The following is a 23,446-nucleotide window of genomic DNA, read 5'->3' on the forward strand; positions in this document are numbered from 1 at the left end:
GATTAATGTTCAGGCTTTTTCACATCTTGATGTTGAGTTATAATAGGTGTGGGTTTACCCTTAACATGATTTCTGAGTTTTCAGTAAACATATTTTCAGTTTGGTTTTGAGCTTTCCATGAAATCTTCATAACAAAGTTTGAAAGAAAATTGTGATGTGTACTTGTATGCCCTTTATTCTTTTACAAATGACTAAAACTGTGTCTATAATGGACTTGTAAACTTCAGAACTATTTACAAGCACAATTAGTTACATTTTACATGTAGGAAGATGTCTGTGGGTAGAGTGTTAATATTACTCTTATGCTCTTCAGCTGGCTCACGTGACGGCCCTGAAAGTAAAAGATCACAATGGTATGTACTAGTTTGGAAGAGTCTTGGGATTGGTTTTTAACCATGTAATTCTATAAATTCTGTGGTTGCAGTTGCTTGTTCTAGTCACATTTGTTCTGAACATTTCTAAATGCTTATGTAGTTAATTTTGTGCATGGTGTAGAGTTCTTTACTGGGAAGTAAGCATCTGAACAGAATTTACTCCCTTGGGAAGCAGGGACAGAAGGGTAGAATGAGAATGTATAGATAAATATATATTTCTGAATAGTAGTAACAAAATTGCCACTGATGTTTCCATCTTATGCTTCTCCAATTGCAGCTTCAGCTCTTCAGAATTGCTGACAAGAACTTTGGTAAATGCTGTAGGGTGTCTTATTAGTGCTGTAATTTTTTGGCATTAATTATCCCCTTTGCAGGGACAGCAAAGTATCTCACACATCCTACCTGTATAGGAAAAGATAAAATTTAAACAAATAAGATAAATAAGCCTTGATAGGCAAGGCTTCTTCTGGATGTGATTTCAGTGAGTGAAGTGGTGAGGGATGGGAGAAGCCATTTCTGATCAATATTGTGACAAGTTTTGAAATGGTGTTCAAACAATTTCCCCACTGGCAAAACAGGAATTGGCAACACCATCATTGGAGTATTGTCATTAGTAGAGGAAAGGTGTAGGGAATCAAAAGGGAGACATGATTTCATTGTTCACTCCTAAAGGCCTTATGATTTTGAGCCAGGCTTTTCTTGCTGGCATTACTGGGATTGTGCTTCTGTTTGTGTTGATTCAATGTTTTATATTTCTTTCCAGCATCTTTTAAAGAGGAAGAGAACTCAGCTTTTGAGACCCAGCCATTTCCTTCTCTGCAAAGAGTAAGTAGTGAATATAGAGCACTGATGTATCACGGTCCACTACAGAGCACAATGATTGTGGAACAAGAAATATGTTTTACATTCAGCTTTGCACACATAGCAAGGGCTATTGATTTTTGGGTTTAGGCTTCTGATATCAGTGCTAGAACTGAGAACATGGGCTTCATTGTTGGACAGTGGAGGCTTTTCAGTGCTTGCAAGTAACAGTTTGTGTGTGTTTCAAGCTTCTGAATCCATGAGCCCAGGTTGTATAGCTCAGGGTGCACTCAGTTGTACAGCTGGTTTACATGTGGGCACTGCATGTTAATGCACTGACAGTTGTGTCTAATTTTGAAAGAAACCACACCTGGCCTTTGGCAGGTCCTCACAGAGTCTTGGCTGTCTCTCAGAGCCAGACACTGGAAATGCTGGGCGAATTTCCAGTGTGGTCCCATTGAGGACTCTTTGTGTTAGCTCCACCTTTTGAAGTCACCTTGCAAATAATTCTTTACAAGAATTTCACACGAAGGAACTTTTGTTATCATGGTAATGGCAGGATTCTGGATTTCATATGTAGGACTGTGTGTTACTTAAGATGCTTTTTGCATTCAGAAGAACTTTGGAGAAAATAAGATCTTTTTCTTCAGGAGTACAAATGGGGCATTTCTTACATGTGTTAGGTGAATTGATGCTCATTTGTACCTTGTTAAAATCTTGTCCTTAAGATTTTATCCATTTTTATGTATTTATTAAGTTTGAATTGGAGTAGAAAAGGGTGTATATGTATCTTGTATAAAATGTTAAAAACCTAGGGGTTTTAATTCTACTGCTAGACACCATTAACATTAAATTCCAATGTATTCTCCCAATAATTACCTCTACAGTGTTTTGTTTTCCTTGTTTGCTATGGGGTCTCTCTATAATTAATTTTTTTTTTCAGGTCCTGGAGTCTGTTTCTAAAGATGTTGGGTTCAACATAGAAATAAAATGGATCTCCCAACAAAGGGTAAGTAAACATACATGTGATTTACTTTGATTGTTTGACATTCTCATGACTAAACTTTATAATTTGACATAACAATTTATGAGCTACAAAGGCATAATTTTTGAGGTTTTATGTGTCTTTAAGAATGCATTATTTTTAAACTGGGAGTAAAATAGCACCACTCCAACAAATGAGCAAACTTATTCTTAAAATTATAGAAAGTATTTCTAGGATTGAGTTCATGCAGCTCAGACTGTTTCAGGTAGGAAACTCTTTCTAGAGTCAACAGATCACAACAGAGCAGGCAGGAAAGTGCCAAGAAATTCACTCTCTCCTGGCCCAGTGCAGGAGCAGCTACAACATAGTGCAATAATGCAAACAGCTGTTTCCTTCTGGATTGCAGACTCAGCTGGATTGTGTAGCACTCAGTCCAGAAGGAAATGGTTGTAAAGGCTGGGATTGGAAGCCCAGAGTGGGGGAAGGAAGCTAAGAGAGTGGTAGGTGGAAGTCCATATGCTAGAAATAACAGAGAGTATCTGCTATAATTATTAAGTCTTCAGGGAATTTCTTTGTGGTTTTGAAATGAGAATAAGCTTCCTAGGAATGCATTCCTTGGATGAGGAGATGGTGAATTTTTCAGTGAATGTTATTGCTGTGAGAATTGAGCTGCACCTCACAGACTGTCAGTCCAGGAGAGAATCCAACAGACTGGAGGATTGACTTCTGTATTCACACATGAATGAACTCTCATGTTGCTCAGGTTGAATGAGACCATTCTGGTTAAAAGTATTACAGTGAGCATTAATTTAAATGGCTGAAACTTGTGCTTTCTTTTTCCAGGATGGACAATGGGATGGCAACTTGTCAACTTACTTTGATATGAACCTTTTTCTAGATATTATTCTGAAAACTGTTTTGATGAATGCTGGAGAAAGAAGAATTGTGTTTTCTTCTTTTCATGCAGATATTTGTACAATGTAAGTTAAAAAGAGAGAAATAATGTACTTTTCTTTAAAAAAAAAAATTCTTTGGTAAAATTTACTTTGTATGTAAGAATACACACCAGGAAATAAATAACTGGTGTTTTGCTTAGACATAAACTTCAGGTGCCAAAATAGTTGGGAACTGAAATAAGACCAATTTGCCATATGAAATGAGCCAAAAAAAATAGGAGAACAAAATCACAGTAGATATTTTTGTCAAGTGCTGTCCTTGATGATTCACTCTTTCTTAGCACAACAAAAAACGGTCAGGATTTCTTCTGGTATCCCAAAGTCTTCTTCAGTCATACTTAAGGGGTTTGCAAGCCTGACTTTCAAACCAAATCATCATATTACAGTATACAAAGTGAAATAAGGTTAAGAGCTGTGTGTTAACCATGTTTAGAAATTCTTACCATGGATCTTCATGATTATCATGAATCTAATGTGCATTTAATGAGAAAATTACAGAATTAAACAGCTTTCAGGGATTTTATATATTTTGAGGATGTGGGTCTGAGTTCAACATCAAGTCTAGCTTCCCTTAAACTGTGTGTGTGAATCTCCAGTAGTGGCAAAAGGAATGATTTGAGCAGTTTGTCACACAGTTGGATGCTAAACTATGGGATCACCTCCTTGCACCAGCTAGGAACTAGAAGAACATGCAGTAAAGAGAGTAATTCCCCTCAAAACAGGGAGATTGAGTTCTCCTGCTTTCTATTTTCACATTTTCATTTTTTCATTTGCTACTTGTGAACTCTTTTCCTGCCAGGATCCGGCATAAGCAGAACAAGTATCCTGTGTTATTTCTCACCCAAGGGGAATCTAAACTCTATCCAGAGCTGATGGATCTCAGATCTCGCACAACTCCGATTGCCATTAACTTTGCACAGTTTGAAAACTTGCTGGTAAGCTGACAAGTTCAAATGAACCTACAGGATTACTGCTTGTTTGAAATCTTATTTTTGATACTAATGCTTTAAATTACAACTCCCCTAATAAAAGAAATACACTAATATTGGGTAACTGCCAAAATAATGTCCATTGTTTCAAATGTCTTTTAATACAGTGCTTTAAAAATAGCACTGTAAAACTGTCTAATTGTAGTAAATTGTTTTATTATTATGGATGAAATTATAAGGAGCTGCCAGTGTCAAAAGATTTAAAAAGTTTATATAGGAGTTTCAGAAACATGGATTTTAACTGAAGTCTTTTGTATTTCAGGGAATTAATGTGCATTCTGAAGATCTGCTGAGGAATCCAGCCTTTATTAAACGGGCCATTTCCAAAGGCCTGGTTATTTTTTCGTGGGGTGATGATGCAAATGACCCAGATAACAGGAAGAAGTTAAGAGAATATGGTGTTCATGGGTTAATATATGACAGGTATTTAGTTTTGGCTTTTTAAAATAATACTCATAGTCATCATCATCAAGCTTAGAAACTACTGTATCTTGATTCTGGTGAAATTTCGTGTTGCTTCTTAGTTGACTGGGTACAGAAACCCCCAGATCAAGATCAAGTCTAACACCAATTCCTACTCTTTCAAGCTGTATATGTGAAGCAAAATAACTTTTGTTTCTCCTGAGATTAACGTAAATGTAATTTGATGTTTCAAAGAATTAGTGCATGGCATACTCTTCTAAGGTGCTGCTAATATTCAGGTAGTAATTTTTAAGTTATGTACAGGATATGGTGAGGACAGGTTATTTAGCTGTTCAACTGAAAGCTTCAGCATTCTACATGAAGCTGTGGAAATAGTTAACACAACTTAAATGAATGATTTTAACTTAATTTTTGGCAACATTCTGTTTGCTTCAAAGCTGTGAGTTTGCAGTTTCTCATGTTAAAATCAGTTTGGAGTGACTCCAGGGCAACCTGCCAATTTGTCACTTGAGAAAGTAGCTGTATTACAACCAGAAATTCAGGTAGAGGCATCAGAATACTGTGGTAAATACTTAAACAAAAGTAGTGTTGTGTTATTTAGTTGCTTAGAAAACTCAGTTATTTGTAGCTCTTTATTTTTGAAGGTGTGAAATTCATTATTATGAGATGAAGGTTAATTTGAGAAGCTATATTAAATTAGAATTTCTGATAGGTAAGAAAGAATTTGTAATAGAGAAAGCATGAAGTGTAACTGAAGTTGCAAATTACAGAAGGCTTTCAAGCCTTCTATTTTAGCAAGAGTATTGCTTTGTATATTGTTTTACATTAAAAAAAAACCAAAAAAAACAAAGGCAGGGGGATCAAAAATTGTCAAAGGCTCTGTTTTATAAAGGGAAAACTAAGAGTCAGTTTCACCATATCTAGAGGCAAGAAATCAAATATGTTTGCTCTTAGAGTTGTAGGCTCTCAGTGTGAAAAAATAGTTAACTCTCAATGTGGTGTTGACTGCTGAGAGCCCTTTCAGAGTGGTGGGTCCATTGCTCCTCTGGTTTGCCAGAGGTCTCACTTCCTGTACTCTACACAATGTGTCCTATTCATTGTCAGCAAAAAAAAAAAAGGATAATTAGATTTTTACAGTGGGGATCAGCTTCAGACTGAAGACAAGGACACATAAGTCCTCTTTATTGCTACAGCAGGGCTGTGTGTTGTACCTCTGCTGCAACTCATGACTGGGGCCCCTTTTGATCAATGAAAAATACCTCTGGACTAGAAGGCAGGTGAAACAATCCTGTAACTATGTAGTGTGCAATCATAGAGGAATGATATTTGATCCTGTGGTATGTATAACCTAAAGTGATGCATTATTGCTGGGGTGTTTTAATGAAATACTGCTGCATAAAGTGTTAAAATGTCTGTTCATCTGATGTCTACTAATCTAGTCTTCCAGAGCTGTTAATTAATTACTCCTTGTGCAGTAGATATTCACTACTGTGGTGAAATAGTGAAGCAGGTGACAGACAGCCTAATTTCTGACTTCGTGTTGCTTCTATTGCTTTGGATGCTCCACACTACTTAAATGTTGTGGCATTTATGTCAAGGCTGCAAGTCAGCTACATGTCATCTTATGTTTCCTTTTGTACTGTATAGTGTTTTCAGTTGTAGTAGGGTAGCAGAACACCTTTTATCTCACCTACTGATAACCAGGCAATTTGTTGGAAGGTTGAATTCCCTTGTGGATTTAACTGAAAAAAATTCCTAACCTTCCTGCACTGTTTCGATCATCTGGATTCTTAACAGTGTTCATCTCTCCTCTTGCTGCCTGCCTTCCCTATGACTTCCACTTCAACATTTTCCCATTTTTTTTGAGAGGAACCCCAAAATTAGTATTAACTCCAAAGCTGTTTAAAGACAGTAGTTTTGTTTCAGTGCTGCATTTTTTTCTTTGTTTGTCAAGTTACAAACTACAGTTTGAGTAGCAAACTATTACCTTGTTTCAGTGTAATTATTGGAGGCTTGTTAAGTGTAAGTTCTAAAAGTCACTTCCCTTTTTTTTTTCTGTAGGCCAAAAAAAATAATGGAATGGCCCTTTGCAGTTCTTAATTATTTTTCAGGATTTACTAAATGCCTGAATAAAACTAAATTCAGTCTTAATACAGGTGCCTTAGAAGGAATGTGACACTTTCTGAAAGTGGCATTAGATATCTCAAGCTGGACATTTTGAAATCCAGGTGGAACCTGCAAGTCCAGAATGCAGGAATGTAAAACCTGGCAGCAAATGTTCCCACTCCAAGCTGGAGCTGCTGGGTAGAGAGGCAGCCTTTCAGATCATTTGAGACTTGAAGTTGGTATTAGGAGTTGAAATAGGTGTGGTGTCAGCAACCATATTCTGTGCTGTTGCAAGTTTAGAAATAGATAAATTTAAGACTGAATTTAAAAAGCAGAATGAGAGAGAGATATGTACATGACTGTTCCAAGAATCCTAGAAATAAGTAGGGACTGCAGTAATCTGTTTTAGTGTAAAGCCAATTCATGTTATTGTTGTCTTCAAATTCCATTATATTTCCAGGGTGGAATTGAGATGGTGCTGCTTCCATGGTTTCTGCAGAATTTTTGCTCTCTGGATTTATGGCCAAGTCCAGATAGATATCTATCAAATATGGTGTTTTGTGTTGCTGTTTACTAGACCTTTACTTACACCATGTTAAGTGCTGATCATCTGAATAATCTAGGAGGTGAACAGAGGAATTCTTGTGAATTTTAGGTTGCTTTTATGTGGCCCTATGTTCCTGTGTGCAGTAGTTATTTCTGAGATTATGAACTGTGTGCATAGAGATGATTTCTGTAAGCTATTTTTTCCAAACTTTAATCATCCATGTAGAATTGACCAAAACACTGTAGCCAGTTGTGAAGATGGCAGAAAAACTGTGTCCTGAATACCAAAAGTTGGTGATACCAAGCACTGGGCAAAAAAAAATGCAGGTAGGGGGTCTGACTTTGCTTTGCATGGAGAAAAACTGCAAGGCTGAATCTGGGAAGCTTACAAATGCCAACAGTATTAAAAAATTGATCTCACTGGGGCAGAGGAAAGACCACAAATGCACTCCCTCCCCCCCATCCAGGCCTTTCTCCACTTGGGCTGCAGATTATTACACACACCCAAAGCCATTAAATCAAACAGATATTCTGGTGCAGTTGCTGGGATGATATTCTACTTTTCAACTACCATTCATCTCAGTGTTTAAAGTAACTAAATTATTTGTATTAAAAGGGCAACCTCTAGAGAGAGGTGCCATGTCTGCCTTCAGGCTTTTATTTGGGCCCTTCCACAGAAAAGTACTTCGTGTGCATGACTGGGTATCTCCTGTCTGCACAGAAATCTCAGCCTTAAAATGCTTTATTAGTATGATGATTAGATTTTAATTAGAGAAGAAACTTCAACCTATTGTAGTGAAATTCTCTGGCTTGGTGAAAATGGTGAATTTTAAAGCAGGATTTCTGGGGTGATTTATCTGGTATTTTTCTCCTGGATAGGCTTTGTAAACAGTCCAGGAAATATTTCTCTATTTGAATATACTTAACTCAGTAAGAACAATGTGGTAAAACAATTGTGGTTTTACATCTGCTGGCTGTATATTAAATACCAATGTGGAGATGGGGTGGGTGCTAGCTTACACTTGCATCATCTTTTCACTTTACATGATTGAATTGTGTTGTTTGAATAACACACAGAACTGCATAAAAATATTTAATCAGTATTTCCCAAGCATGGATGCTGAGAGCTTTTCCATGAGAGCTTTGTCCAAACACTACAGTTCCTTAGGCTGCATGTTGCTTTTGCAGGCAGAAGCTGTGGTTGCTTTGTTAGTAGTAACTTCCCAACATTTACACAAATTTAGCTGCCAATTAAGGCAAAATTATTTTAAACACTTCTCTAAAGTAGAAGACTGCTGAAACCTGGGCTGCCCTGTTTGCCTGAAACTGCATGTAACTTAAATAACAGCATGGATATGTGTAGGAAGTGTAGTATTAGTTGATTTTTAATCTGCTCAGTGACTAAATTAAGATGTTATGCAATGACAGTCTAAGTCTTCCCTATTTTGTGAATTGCAAAGTAAACTCAAGTTTTCCTTGAGATGTAAAGAAAAGTGAAAAGCTTTAATCAAAAGCTTTAGAAAATCTTTTTAGCGTGGAAACAGTATTTCAGTGCTGCTGCCTCTTGTCTCATGTGTGTTTTCAGAGGTTGCAAAATACCTGACAGGAGCCAAACACATCAGTTTTACACCCACTGCATAGCCCTGCAATGTCCTGCAGGTCATTTGTAGAAGGTGCTTACTTTAAAAGGTAATGTTTAAAGGACTTCTCAGTTTTCTGCAGGACTTGCTTATTAATGCGAAGTTGGATGGAGAAGCTGTGGTGCATAGTTGGTTAAAAATAATTGTCTTGTTGAGGAATGAAGGATACGAAATGAGAGTTTATTCCTTATCTTTGTCCTGATGTTGGAAATAATTAGAGAAGTCCTGGAGCTCTGTTTCTGCAAACTGGTGGTGTACTTTTGTGGACCCAAACAAAAAGTAGGGTCAAGAAATTCTGAAGTACAAGTGTAGTTGTACTTTGAATTGTCTTCTCTGCCCCTGGTTTAGAAGAAACTATATACACACATTGGAGTGAATTTGCTCTAGTGGACAGTTTGAAAGGAGCTTGGAGGGTTGGATTCATCCAAAATCTCAATTGAAAAGAATTTAAAATGGAGCAGGAATTACAGAATTTATATTTGTTATAGTAAAGAACGAATAAAATACCTGCCAGAAGCTGCTTAGCAACCAGCTTAGCCATGTTCTAGGAGCAAAAGGGTTAGAAACATACCTTTGCTCTTCTATTGCCTAACTGGTGGGAAGGACTCAAGGTTCTTAGTTCCTGAAGTGTGTTGCTATATAGAAAACTATCTTCAAGTTGCAGTGCTTTATCTGGAATTCATGGGGAAGTTCATAATGTGTCAGCTGACTCAACTGAAGAAAGCACAGGTCTGAGCTGCACCCTGGAAGGAAGGCAGAGCTTTCATTTTGCAGAAAGCTTCCATGAGGTAGCTTTGGGTCATATCCCAGGCCTGTGTTGGATAATCTGTGCTGTGTAAGTAATTTAGATGCTATGCCTTCTGTTGGAATTTCATCAAACTGGATAGCAAATATCCTCACTTCTAGGAGTTTCTTCACAGAATTTGTCCTTGATCTTACAGTAGAGAATGTGATCCATATCAGTCTTTCCTGTGGAAGTGTTTCCTTGCTTGAGTCCCATTCCTGTACCAGTCTTTGAGCTGCACGTTATTTTTGGTGTCTTGGAGTTGCTAGCAGTTCACACGTTGTCTTGTCAGGGTAAAAGGGCAACTTGCAATCTCTCACATCAGCACTACATTGCTTTGACTGTGGTATTGCTTCCTTTGGGGCATATCTTGAAAATGTATGAGAGACAAAGGATGATGAAATAAAACCAAACTACTTTCTTGAAGGAATCATCAGTGAAAGTATGAATAGTCATAAAATATTCATGGCAGAAGCCATGGTCATTTCTTGCAGAACTTTTCATTTGAAGGAGATAAACCTGGAGACATGCAGTACCTGAAACTATGTATGTGCAACAGCTAAAAGTGAGGACAGCTGGATGCCAGGATTAAAATTTTGGATATAAATAACATGCTGATATTAGAAATTAATGTTGGGAAATCAGGATATAGCCTTGTCACAATAGGTGTTGTACCCAAATTAGGTTACAGGAGTACCAGTATTTTTGCTTTATAATTAATTACACTAGAATAGTGTGAGTTGTGCTCAGTGCTTACACTGTCACTCAAAATGTGCTTTGGATTTGGACAATCTGGCATGATGCTGACATTTCAAATCCTGTAGCTTTGATTACATGTGTGAAAACAAGAAAGTGAAAAGAGACTGTTTAAAGTAGTGTGGATGCTTAATTTGCATTAGGTGTGGAGAGAGGTCAGATTTTCTATTTTTCACTCTTCGTTTAATATTGTGGTAATTATGGTCATTTAAAAAATAAGAAGTTCTGAACTTGGGGGAGGTAAAATACTTCTTGAAACAGTAAGTATACACTCCATGCAGTATTATATACAAGCATTATATCACAGTCTGTTCAAAGAATCTCAGGGCTCTGAAATTTCTTATGCTTTGACCTTTGAAGCCTGAAACACTGCTCTTATTTCATTGCTTTGTGCCACTTGTAAAATCACACTCTTCAGGAGATTGAGTATACCTTTTTAGGATATCCAATGAAACACAAACTAGTCCGTGTAAAGGAAATGCCATTTTATATTGCATGATGAGCAGCAAAACTTATGATATTAACCTCAAACTGTCTTTGGGACCTAATTTTACTCTATTAAGGGAAAAAAAAAAAACCCAGGTGCATCATCAGGTACATTTCTGTGAACTGCTAGTTTATACTGATCAGTGTTTTTTCTTTTCTCATTTAGGATATATGACTCAAACCCTGAACAACCAAATATATTCCAGGTGGAGCAACTGGAACGTCTTAAGAAAGAACTGCCGGAGTTGAAAAGCTGTGTTTGTCCCCCAGTTAGCCACTTCAAATCCATATCTGCATGTAAATGCCATCACAGTTACCTGGAAGAGAAAACTGTAGATAACTTGAAGAGTGTTCAGGTGCAAAAGGACTAATTTTAGGCAGAATGCTGTTTTGTATGTATAGAATTTTCACCATTGGAATAGTTCTGTCTATGCTTTCAGGTTGGTTTGTTTTAATTTTAAGTCTTCAAATAGCAATAACTGTGTTTCTCCTTCCTAACAGTACTTATTAAAATTTCAAACAATGTTAAAATATTCAGCCAGTTATAGTTATTGTTCCAATTTACATATAAAGTTTTAATTTTTTCCTCAAATCATCTCAAATCTTGAAAAAATTATCACTAGTGCTTTTAAAAAAACCAAAAAAATAATTAAGCAGTCTCAGTAGTGAAAGCTCAGAAACTAAATTGTAGAGAAATTACAATAATCTGATACTGAATATGATGAAAATTCATTTTGAATTTGATTTTACTTACAGGCTGACAAGCTGTAGCATTTATCTGACAGCAGGGAATTCAGAGAGTGATTTCAAGGTACATAGAAATAGATCTGGCCTATCAAAAGATCTGAACGAATTGGTACCTCATGTATATGTATTTGCACTGGTAGATCCACCTGTACAAAGCTTTGTGCCATTTGAAAGTATTTATTTCTTCAGCAAGCTGCAGCTCATTTTTCCCCACCTCATTGGCCATTCAGGCTGCTGCCTTTGTTTGCTCACCTCTCAGTTCAGTGGTACAGTGCCCATGCACAGCAATCAGGGGGGAACCACGGTACAATTTATCTGTAATTGCACACAGGCCTGCTAAACTGTCAACATGTTGCTAATAATCTTAACAGAATTACAGAAACATCTTCAGTGGTCGAGAATCTCTTTTGCACAGTAACCTTAATGAACAGAGTATGTACCCTGCACAAACTCTACAAAAATGCATGCTTTATCTATTAAGCATGAAATTTAGGTGTTTGCTGAGGTCCTTGCATCTTTATGGTGCTAGTTATGTGTGAAGGGTGCAAGGACCAACTCAACAGCTTCATCTTCTTTGCCTGAGAAACCACAAGCCTGTTATTCACAACCATTTGGAGAAGAGGCTACACCATACGTGGTTTGTCTTACTTACATAATGCAAGCTACTGGCTTTTGTATTTTGCAAGATTTTTGGCTTTTACCATGGAGCAAGAATCACAAATGTACTGAATTCAGATAATCAGTATTCTGTTGGCTGGTATCTATCCTCTGTAATTTATTACAAAGTCATAGTTTAGAGTTCTTAATAGATAAGTATGCATGTCCTTTCTCCTCCTGATGTTGCAGGTCATGCCAACACAACAGCTGTAACTTTCTACTGAAGTGTTAATGTATAATAAGAATGGAAAATATTTATTTTTTTTCTCTTGTAAATTGACAATGAAAACAATAGTATGTACTATATTCTTTATATACAGTCATTGCTACATATAGAACTGATTGTACAAAGAGTAAAGCCATTGCAAATAAGTGCTTGAGCCTGCACTGCTGAGCAGTTTGAAACAGCTTGTTTTGACTTGTGCATTTTAGTATTTAAAGTTTTGTTTGTCCTGCACAAACATCACAGTAGTGATTAGGTATCTGGAAGCCTTCTTTTATTAAAAAAAAAAGACAAAAGTGCAAAACAACCCTAAACCAAAATTGGAAGTGTGTGAGCTGTGTTTTTGAGAAGGGGAGGAGGCACTGAACCAGAATCTTGGCATCAGGAACCTGTGGCTGTTACTTCATACAGTCCTCACCTATGTGATTAATTCTTAATTTTTTTTCTCATTTGTATACCCTATGGGATTCTCTTGACAGGTCTTGAGGGCTTTGCCAGCTGATACTCAACTCCTAGTAGAGTTTGTGTCACTGCTTGTGAAAGCTGAACAGCACATTGACAGCCATGCTGAGCACGACAGCTGCTCTGTGTGAAGGTGGTGTCAAAGTTCTGCTGTCTGTCTGCAGCATCCTCTCAGACTAATCTCAGGAGGGCTTAGGCACCCATAAAATCTGCTTTCCCCACCTTCAGCACTCAGGGAATAGCATTTGCCTGTTCTGTTTGAGGGTGGTGGGAATAAATACACCCACTGTGCTGATTTTACAAGGCAGTTTTGAGCTGTGTTACACTATTGGTGTTTTCTTGCTGACTCCCCTATTGGATTTCCTCCCAACCTGAGGAGCTTTACCAGCTCTCCTGCTGTGCCACTTGGAGCTGAGCTCAGGGTTTGGCCTCACTGAGCAGCTGTTCTGCCACTGGCATTGCAGGTGGGATAGTGGGAACCAAGGAGCAGGAATTTGGGATCTAGCAGGGGAACCTGCCAGCTCCAGCTTTGGAGTGTTTGTTGGAGACCAGCGTGGTCTGGGGCAGGGATGGCTTTGCTCCAGCCAAGGTACAGCTACAGATTTTTAATCCAGAGATGTGTATGCTGTAGTATGGGAGACAATCTCTCTTGATTTTGGAACATTTCCCTTTGGGCCACCCAAAGACTGGGCTCTACATCCATAATACTGGTTTGCTGAATGACACAGCCACTGCCATAACTATCATGGACAGTGAGTATGGACTGCTCCAGTTAGACCAGTTGTGAGCTCCTGATGTAGCAACCAAGCCAGCAGCACACCAGCTCTGCTGCCCTGGAAGACATCTAAGATGGACAGAACTCAATCATGGACTAAATGAATTCTACAGACACTTTGGAGGGACAGGCATTGACTATGGAAATGATGCCTATGCTTGTGTATGTTTATATTTATACATATGTATGTAGTTGGGAGGTGTAGGATCTGAGCATGACATAGCTAGTATAGAGTAAGGGTGGAGAATGTCCTGGTTTTGGCCAAGGACAGGGTTGATTTTTGCAGTAGCTGGGGGAAGAGTGGGACATGGCTGAGGGGGCATGGCCAAGATTGAGATGTCACTCAGTACCACCTCCTGTCATTGCTGGGGACAGGGAGAGGGGATTCTCTGGCTTTTGAGAAGAAGGGAGTGGCTTCCAGTCAGAAACAAGTGTGGGGGAAGGAGGGGTCAGGGTGGGGTGCTGTGGTCACACTGGGTAAGGCTCTGCAGTGAGCATTTTGTTACACTTTGGTTATTAATATTGTTGCTGTTACTGTTCTTATCTGTTATGCTGTTACATTTTCTTACCTCACTGCTGTTTGCAGTAAATGGATTTTATCTCAACCCCTGATCTTGGCCTTTTGTGCCTCCAGTTCTCCCTGGCCACCCCTGCTGGTAGAGGAGGAATGAGCTGTGTGGCAGTGTGGTTTGGAGTCTCAGGGAAATACCTAAATTGGGGAGCACCATTCCTAAGCCTGACACTGCCCACAGAAATGAAGGCAGTTCCCCTGCCTTGAGGAGCCTCTGCTGCCATGGTCCCTGCAGGAGCCCGAGGCCATGGAGACAAGGGACAGTTAGTGTAATCCCAGCCTTGTGGTCACATCCAGGTTATGGTAAACCCTACAGGCACCTAGGTCCCAGCAGGGAGCAGAGGGATCTATGCTAGCCTGCCACAGGGATGAAGAAATCCCCCAGTGTGGTGGTTTAGGAACAGTATTCCCCAATTTACTATTCCCACTCTTGCCTCCCTTGCAGCGGGATGAGGAGGAGAACTGCAGACACAAAGGGTGAAAGGATTGTGAATTAAGAACACATTACTGGAATCAGCACTGGAATAAGGAAAATGAACAGTAACAGTTACAGTATCAATAACAGAGGGAACAGGCACTCCCCCACCACTCCCTCAGCCAAGAGAGCCTTTCCCCTGCCCCTGGAAAATGATGTGAGGTGGTGTAGGACAACCTCTGGGTCCTGGCCATGTCCCCTCCTGGCTGCTGCAGAAATTAACCCTGGCCTGGCCAGAACCAGGACATTGTCCATCCCTTATTCCATACATCTATGGCATGCCCAGATCCTACACCTACCAACTCTCTGTATATATATATGTATATACACACCCAGAGTGGCATGTATAATTTCCATAGACAATGGCTGTCTCTCCAAGGGGTCTGTTGAGTTCATTTAGTCCATGACTGAGCTCTCTCTCTCCTGGTCATCTTCCAGGTCAGCAGAGCTCGTGTGTTACAATATACAGTGTCAGTTCCCCTCTAGGAAATGTGGGTACTACCTCCAAAATTCCTCCAGATAACTGGGGATTCACATACTTTCATGATTAGATAGATCTTGCACCTTAACTGAAAACATCCAGCAAGTCTTGGTCACAATAGGAGCCAGCTGAGAAAGCTCTTTTCTGGCTCCACATTTGTCTTACACTCCTGGGATTACACCCCACATCCTGGAGTTTCACAGTTTCCTTCTCAGCTGCATCCACCATCATATCCTGGGCTCACAGAGCCCAGCTTCAAAGCTTTAAATATCCAGCAACTGCTTTCATACAGATCTTAGGAAAACAAAATTAGGTCTGGCCTTCTCCTTCCTCTTGCAGATAAAACTTTGCAGGTCTTTGCTATCTCATTTCAGGGCATGTGCTCTCAGAGTCTCTAATGGAATCTATTTAAAAAAAAACCAAAAAAACCCCAGCAGCTGCTCCCACAGAAAAGATCCTGGAAGAAAGAGCTGGACTACACCTTTCTTTTCTAGCCTATAAACTGCTGCAGCGAGATGATTCACTTTCCCTTGCAGAGCCAGGATCCAAATCTGAAGCCCTCCACTAACTGTCCCACACTAAAGGTGCCAGGAAAAAAAGATGTTGTTGGCTTCTACCTTCCCACTGTCACCATTCAGAACTCCACCCTATATCCCTGTGTACTTCCTAGACAATTCAATGTACCATGACACTGCCTCAGGAACCCAAAGTGCAGAGCTGAAGTCAAAAATGTCTAGACACTACTGCCAAACAAAATGTGGCAGGACTAAAAGAAGTACATTTATTTGGGAAGGCAAGCAGGTCTCCCCAGCGTTCCTGGTGCAGCTGCCCAGGAGAGGTAAAGGCCAGCAACAGCTTTATTTCATGGCACTTCCTGAGTGGGAGCAATCCACCCCCAGGAGCCCACCACCAAAATTTGGATACAGTGTTGGATACATCCACCAGGGACTGCTCCAACACAGAAGTTCTCGGGAAAGAGCTGTTGCTGGTTGGTACCTCCCCGGGGCAGCATCTCCTGCACCACCAGTGATGGGTGAGGTGCTTTCCTTAGCAAATAAAGGCATCCTCATCCTCTTCCTGGAGCTCACCTCCAGCATTTGTCCAGGGATCTCTTTCAGAGAAAACTTTCCAGGATAGAAAGGTCTTACTGGTTTATACCTCCCTAGGAAACCCTGTCATATTATCCTTTTCTTCCAGGTGGCCAGCAAGGATGAATAAATGACTGCTTTATTTAAATTGACAATGATAATGATGAGATGAAAGCACTAAAACCAGTGTTCTGCTAAACCCCCTGTTTCTCAATCCATCACCAAAAATCTGTAAATAAGACAAAGAAGGAGCTCTTCCAAGCTGTCCCAGCCCTTCCAAGCTGAACAGCACCAATGCTCCTGCCCCTCGTAACACAGCTGCTCATTCTTCACACTCCCCCCTGCCAGTCCTGTGGTCCCAGGAACAGGAAAGCTTCATCCCCACCCCTACAGAGACAGTGAGACCCTCTGGAGTTGTGTCTGTGCAGCTCTGTGCCTGCATCCCCACTGCTTCCTGCTCTCCCTGTTTGCTGATTGGTTTCTAGGTGTGCCTCATATCTAAGTTTTTATCCATTATGTGTCGCTGTGCCACCTTAGGGCACATGGAAGCTCATCAGAGAATAGGGAAGTGAGGTGGATGCAGCAAAACCACTCCCCCACCTTTGAAGAAGAAGTCATGAAGGTCAGCATGGACTCTGCATTTAAGTGAGAAAAGGCCTCCAGAAGAAAAGAAACACAGAATTATCCACTTAAATGTTCTTTCTTCAATGGACTGAAAATAATAGAGCTCAGGGTCTGGATCAGAGGCATCCATCCCACCCCTTCACTGCCCCACCAGCACTGTGCTCTGACACATAACTCTGCCCCCACTGAATCTGCCAACTAAAAGCACTTGTCCCATTTTTCTGACCTTGTAGTATCCTCCACTCATCTGCCCCACTGCTTTCTCCAAGGCAAAGTTTTTACACTGCCTTCCTTTCTTGCACTTTTTGGCCCCAGCTTCTGGACTTTCGTGGTTTTTGCTGGGTACCCAAATGAGTGTATTAACAAGAAGTAAATAATGCAGATTAAGGAGAAGGGCAATGACTTGCTCCCATGGCCTACAGACAAAAAAAAAGAAAAAGAAAAAACAGCCAAATGGCTTGGGAAGTCTCATCGGTTTAGGTCATTTTTGTTACCTTGGCATTTCCAGTCTCCTTCTGACATGATGGAGGTGTTTTGCCCTGCAGTTTGCTTGCCCTCATCCTCAGACGTCTGCGGGACATTTCTAGTGCCACTCGCCCCTGCCAGGGGACCTGGCTGGCACGCTCAGCCTGTGCGGGGACAGCAGGGCTCCGAACGCCCCGGGGCTGCCCCTGCATCTCCCATGTGACTGCAGGTCACAGCGTTTGGCCACACCTGTGCCACTCACAGCTGTCTTCACCTGTCAGCAGGAAGCAGGGAGGAAAGAAGCCAGAGCAGGAAGGGGAGAAAAGGAGGAAGAAACGAGAGCAGGAAGGGGAGGAAAGGAGGAAGAAGGAGGGAGAGGGAGAGATAAGGAGGCTGCATTTAGCAGTGAGAAGAAGAGTGGTCGATAATCACCGTGCCAGAGGCTTCCAATGTCCTCCTCAACTTCCAGCAGCTCTTTGCCCAGCGGCCTGGCGGTGCTGACGACTTTCCCAGATGTGCTCTTCATCCCTGAAATCGTGAGTGCTGACTTTTCCCTGTGGGAGGGCTGTCGCTGCCGGTGGGGCACAGCTGATGCTGCAGGGGTCTGAGGGGTGACACTTCGTGTCCCCAAACACGTGGCTCAGCAGCCACGCCACGGCCCTGAGCCACAGGGGGCTGGGGGCAGCTCACCCTCGGAGAAAACCACAGGGCAGAAGGCTCTGAAGCTCTCTTTTAGTCTGCTGTGGGATTTTTCTGGTGCCTCTGAAAAATTTTTGTCATTTCCTGCCTAAAAAAACATCAGGGGTTGTTGGTGGGTTTAAACCAGCTTGCCAAATCGAGGGGATTTTTAATTAACTGGCAGATGATTTTAGTGCATAATTCAGGCAGAGGATGAGCTGCTCGCTTAGAGCAGGGGATCAGGGCGAGCTGAGGGAATTCTCAGCAGCAAAGATCCTGGTCAGCCGAGGCTGTGCTGCTCCATTGCAACATTCCCGAGCCGCAGGTGTGCAGTGCTGGACCAGGGCGTGCGGGTGAGTGAAAGGTGAGCGAAAGGTGAGCAAACACCTTGTAACTTCTTTCCACATTGTAACTTCATTGAGCAGGAGGAGATTGTAATCTTAATAGATTTGTCACAAGTGGTTAAAGGCAGTTGCTGTGAGCATTGGCTAAAAGATACAAGTTTCCACCTGAACCTTTCCCCGGTGTCCTCTGCCCCACTCATGAAACCTGCTCTTCTCACAAGAGCTTGAGAGGCTTTTTTCCAACTTCTGAGCACTTTGGTCCAGCATTGAAAGCTCTGGCTGATGTAGGATGGTGTTCAGGTTATTTCAGGCTAAAAACTTCAGCTTTGCCACCAGGCACCAAATCCTTTCCTGTCACCCAACTTGGTCCACACTGCTGGCATTTCCTTCATTGTCCTGGTGATAACAGTGCAGCAAAGAGGATGTAGAGAAAAGCTTTGCTTCAGCCCCTCCAGTGATGCTCTGGGGATTTGGTCTCTGCCTGACAGCAAGATCCAGGCTTCCTGCAGCTCCATGAAGGAGGATGTTAAGTCCTTTTGGAGCTTTTGGCTGGGTAGACACTCACCAGCCACCCCTACCACTGGGTTGTGCTGCTCCTGGTGCTGAGCTTGCTGTTGGCCTCAGCTGCTTTTTCCCCTCGAACTGTTTGTTTGTAATCCCTGTCTCCAGGGGATTTGGCAGGGCAGCTTGCTGTAATGAGCACCCTATCCTTTGGTTTGGGTAAGACCTGGAAATGTGCATCCTGAAGGCTCAGGAACCACTCAGGAAGGAGGAATGCTGCATAACTGGATTTTTCCATCTCCAGGAAGACTCTGGGCTGTGCAGCTGTGTGACCTCTGCTGTGTACAAAGGAGGTGGCTGCCCTGAATCACAGCATTGAGAAGGATAAAGAGTTTCTCATTCCTTTGTGGAATCTCAGCTTGCCTACAATGGGCTAATATGGTAACTACAAAACAAAACAAGAATGAATTGGCATTTCAAATGCTAAGACAGTGGTGAAATTTTCAGGAGACCCCACCTGCAGCTCAGATGATTGCCACATCTGCATCAGCTCATAAGGAGCTACCATTTTTAATCTGTGAGGCTCAGCTTAAATCCTGAAATCTATTTAATTTTAAGAACTTTCTGCGCATATGGATACCCAGAGCTATGTGGAAAAGCTGAAACAAGCTGAAAGCAGATAGGTTTGCTTTGTAAAAGAATATTTAAAGGATAAGTTTTTTTCTTAGACTGCTGTCCACATCCTGCTGTGAGTTATTGAAAGCCTCTCAAGCCTTCCTTCATTTTTATGAGTCTGCTGAGCAGCAGCACCATAAAACCAAAGTCAGTAATCAACCCATGTCAGACTTTTCTGAGTAACCACATCCTGCAGAAAGGAGAGATGGTGAGTGGTAGGAAGTGAGCAGTGATACTTCTTTCCCCAGCCTCATATCTCACCACAATTTGTGTTTGATTTTAATGGAGCAGCGATAAGGCTTTTCCCCAGAATTTTTAGCTGCAACACACTAATTTTGTAATCTCGAGTGGTTACAAGGACTGGATTAGTGTTCAAGTGTCAGTCTGTGGTTGTTTCAAGAGGCACCAGAACAGAAGCACTTCAGAAGACCTCTCTTCACTCAGGTCTTTGCCATGTCTCACCACACTGTGGTGAGGGACAGCTGCTCACAGCAGCACTGCTCCACACAGTGGGTTCAGGTGAAGAGCTCCTCATCACAGAATCCTGCACAGACTAAACTTTGCACAGCTCCAAGAAACAGCTGGGCTGACTTGTGGCACAGAAAAGCTATTGAGTGCACTTCATTGCAAAGGTACCACTTGCACACCAGACATTCCACATCCTCGTGTAGGAGTCTGCTGATGAAGGGATGGAGCCTAGACATAGCTGTCCCTGTGTGCCACCAGAAAACCCACAGCAAACTCCCCAGGCTGGCTGAGAAAGTCCCACCCTTTCCCACATCAGCAGCTGGGACCAGGCACAGCTCTGATGTGGCCAATGAAGGATAACCCAAAGAGCTGGAGCAGCTTCCCTTCCCAAGAAGAAGCCGTGAGCCTCAGGCTTATTTCCCTACCCAGAGTCAAACCTCTCCTCAGTCTCTTCTCTCTTTTCAGGGTGCTATTTGCACGTAGCCCCTGTGAGCACAAGTGTCTGTGCTGTTTCTGCAGGTGAGCTGGGTTTGACACAGCTGCTGGCAGGGATTTGACACACTGGGTGTGAAGCAAACACACCTGTCTGAAATCAGCCTCCCTGTCCATTAAAACAGCCCTCAGAATTGTCTGTAGCAGACTCCTGAGCACACTGATGTAGGCAAGGTGTTAGGGGCAGTGGCACCAGGAGGCAGGGCTACAGTGAGGATGTTTTTTGGGTCAGGATCAGCGGCAGATGCTCCCAGCTAAATGTCCAGTTTCAAGTGGAGGCTGGGAAGAACTCTCGGGCTATTGCCATGTGCAGTGCCAGCACGGTGCATGACCTTTGGCTCTGCTCTGGATAAGTCATTTTATCCCACCCTCACCCTGTCCCCCACTTTCACTTGTAGATCTTTGGGGGCCTCGTGTGGATCCTGGTGGCATCCTCGAGGGTCCCAATGGTGATGCTGCACGGCTGGGTGATGTTTGTCTCCGTGTTCTGCTTCGTCATGACCATCTCCCTCCTGTGCCTCTACTTCTGCGGGGCTCATGGCGGCGGTGGCTGCTGGGTCACCTTGGTACGTGCCTGGGACAAACCCTGCAGAGCAGGCTGCTGCTGCTGCACTCCCAACTGCAGCCTGGGGATGGCTGGGTCCTTGGAGGTGACAGTGTGATCCTTGTTTCCTAGGATGTCATCTGCCAGGAGACAGCGGCGCTGTTCTACCTCAGCGCTGCGGTGCTGGAAGCTTACGCGACCTACACTGCTGCCTACCAGCTCCCGGGACAGCAGTACAGGGAGAACATTGCTGCCGTGGTGAGTGCTGCCACAGGGCAAGGAATGGCAGCAGGTGGCTCTGGAGTGGCCTCAAGTGTAAATGTCCCCAGATATGTGAGAAATGGGGCACATCCTGAGGTGTGTGCTGGAATGGCACTGTGCTGGAATGGCACTGTGTTAACAGAAAATTGACTGGCTGGTGTGTTTTTCCACCACAGGTATTTGCTTTCGTGGCCACCCTGGTTTATGTGATCCACAAGGTGTTCTCACTCCTCCGATGGAAATCATCCTGAGAGCCTGAACATCCCCAGGAACAACGACTGCCGTCTCCAGGCTGGGTTTGGGTTTGGTTTTTAAATGTATATCCTATAAACAAGCAGCTTTTTATGTGGGATCTTGGTGATGAAGACAAGGAGCTTGCCAGAGAAAGGAATATCCTGGCACAATCTGTTTCCCTTCAGCCTCTTACAGGCTGGGTACAGTTTGATGCTGGGACCCAAACAGAAAAAACAAACATCCAGCTTTAAAAAACAATAGTATAGTTGAGTTCAAAGGGTTAAAATCTCCCTGGATTGTACCTTTATGCCTCCAGTGTTGCTGTTGGTATCAGGGGAAACCTGAACAACCAGCACTAAGGAGCATGAGTATGAAACTGTGTCACTTAAATTGCTGCGTGTCCATTTAAGTCTGTTTCCCTCCCTAAACACACTGTACAAATTAACATTATCATGCAGTTTCTGAAAATGCCTTCTCTGACTCGCAATGGGCAATGGGGACAATATTTAACTCACCTCAGGAGCAAGGTGGATTACTGCAGCTCCTGAAAGGTACTGCTGAATTCTGAGGCACAACCAATAATGCCAGGAATTACCAATGCCTTTGATTCCCCTACAAAACACGACCTGGAAGGTGTGCAGTAAGCTGGAGGAGAATTGTATGGATGATCAGAATCAAATCCTCAGTAAGCAATCAGCTCCTGGTTTTGGTGAATGGCTACTCTCTCATACACTATGCTGTGTCACTAATAAAGATGGGTTTGCTGTGATTTTGAGCACAGGTGAGTCATTGCTGCTCTTTTCCCCTTTGCTGCACCCAGGCACAGCCCAGGAGCTCTGTGCCCTGACAGGGCAGTGCCACCATGGGGACTGGGTGCCTGTGTGCAGCTCAGCTGCCAGCTGGGTTTGTTAAACCATGACAGTGAATTAATTTAGATGGGGTTTGGACCCAGGAGAGGATGTTTTCACATGTTAGAGATGCCTAATGAACAGTGGTACCAAATTATCCCTTCCAGCTCATGGGGCAAAAAATCATTCCATTTTAAGGCTGAAGTTCTTGGATAACAACAAGAACTAGAGAACAAGAGGGAAATAAAAGTTGACCTGGAGGCCCCTCTGTTGCTTCATATCCAGGGGAACTTTTGACCTGTGACCGTGGGTTTGGTTTGAAGCTTTTTAATTGCAAACTAAGGAAAATATTTGTGGGTTTTTTTTTTCCCTTGCTGAAAACCAGCCTGACTTGTTTCACCTGTGTTACTGTGACAACAGCAAACTGGTTGCAACAGAGGTGGAAAGAGAAACCCCTTTTCAGAGCAGGGAGGGAACTCAAAGCCACTTTGGACAATGGGTCATGGCTTTGAAGTTCAACATCCACCTGTTTGAAACTGCTTTCAACATCCCATCATCATGGCGTGTGTGTGGGGGTGTTGGTGCCCAGCTTCTATTAACGCCCCTGAATGTGACACCAAACACAAAGATGCCTTTCTCTTGGCTGTTTACAAAGGCAGGGATCTGCAGTCCTGCCCTGGGATGAGTTATCTCTGTTCCTCCTGCACCCAGGTGTGCCCAGCACCTCTGCACCCAGCAGTGCTGCTGTCCCCCTGTCCCTGTGGCCTTCACATTTACAGCCCATGCCTTGGCACAGCTCCAACCTCATTCCTCCTGCCTCGCTTTGCCCTTTGCTTTCCCCTTGCCAGCCACACACCAGTTCACGCCAGTCTGCACCAGTCCCCCTTCTGTCCTTCTGTCCCCACCCTGTTTGCTGAGTGCCTCCCCCACAGCATCAGCCCAACCCTGCTGCAAGCAGCGCTGGAGGAGAACAGCCGGGTGCTGCTG

The 23,446-nt window shown here is 42.5% G+C and overlaps 2 protein-coding genes across 12 annotated transcripts in view; both read left to right on the forward strand.

Moving 5' to 3' along the window:
* Positions 1-12,793, forward strand: part of GPCPD1 (glycerophosphocholine phosphodiesterase 1) — a 42,607-nt gene extending 29,814 nt beyond the window's left edge. For 10 of the 11 annotated variants that reach the window (XM_085054385.1, XM_085054389.1, XM_085054391.1 and 7 more), the window contains 7 exons: positions 314-353; positions 1,138-1,199; positions 2,119-2,184; positions 3,004-3,140; positions 3,916-4,051; positions 4,368-4,528; positions 11,013-12,793. In XM_085054385.1, coding sequence (XP_084910511.1) covers positions 314-353; positions 1,138-1,199; positions 2,119-2,184; positions 3,004-3,140; positions 3,916-4,051; positions 4,368-4,528; positions 11,013-11,217 — 807 coding nt within the window. In that variant the 3' untranslated portion in view covers positions 11,218-12,793. Of the gene's footprint in view, positions 1-313; positions 354-1,137; positions 1,200-2,118; positions 2,185-3,003; positions 3,141-3,915; positions 4,052-4,367; positions 4,529-7,406; positions 7,508-11,012 lie in introns of all 11 variants that reach the window. The other variant, XM_085054392.1, reaches the window with a different exon arrangement.
* Positions 12,794-17,690: 4,897 nt separating this feature from the next.
* MAL (mal, T cell differentiation protein (MAL blood group)) lies at positions 17,691-22,380 on the forward strand. Its single transcript, XM_085054398.1, has 4 exons — positions 17,691-17,950; positions 20,971-21,138; positions 21,249-21,374; positions 21,554-22,380. The coding sequence occupies exons 1-4, from the start codon at positions 17,864-17,866 to the stop codon at positions 21,626-21,628; spliced, it is 456 nt and encodes a 151-aa protein (XP_084910524.1). The 5' UTR covers positions 17,691-17,863; the 3' UTR covers positions 21,629-22,380.
* The last annotated feature ends 1,066 nt before the right edge of the window (positions 22,381-23,446 follow it).

This window comes from Lichenostomus cassidix, chromosome 3 (assembly GCF_008360975.1).
Source record: "Lichenostomus cassidix isolate B80296 chromosome 3, HeHo_3.0, whole genome shotgun sequence".
NCBI classification, from domain to species: Eukaryota; Metazoa; Chordata; class Aves; order Passeriformes; family Meliphagidae; genus Lichenostomus; species Lichenostomus cassidix.

Bases quoted from the DNA above. Each gene is read 5' to 3' on its own strand.
- MAL (XM_085054398.1), top strand. From the start codon at position 17,864: ATGTCCTCCTCAACTTCCAGCAGCTCTTTGCCCAGCGGCCTGGCGGTG. The intron at 21,139-21,248 runs GTACGTGCCTGG...CTTGTTTCCTAG, and splicing joins GTGGCTGCTGGGTCACCTTG to GATGTCATCTGCCAGGAGAC. The intron at 21,375-21,553 runs GTGAGTGCTGCC...TTTCCACCACAG, and splicing joins GGGAGAACATTGCTGCCGTG to GTATTTGCTTTCGTGGCCAC.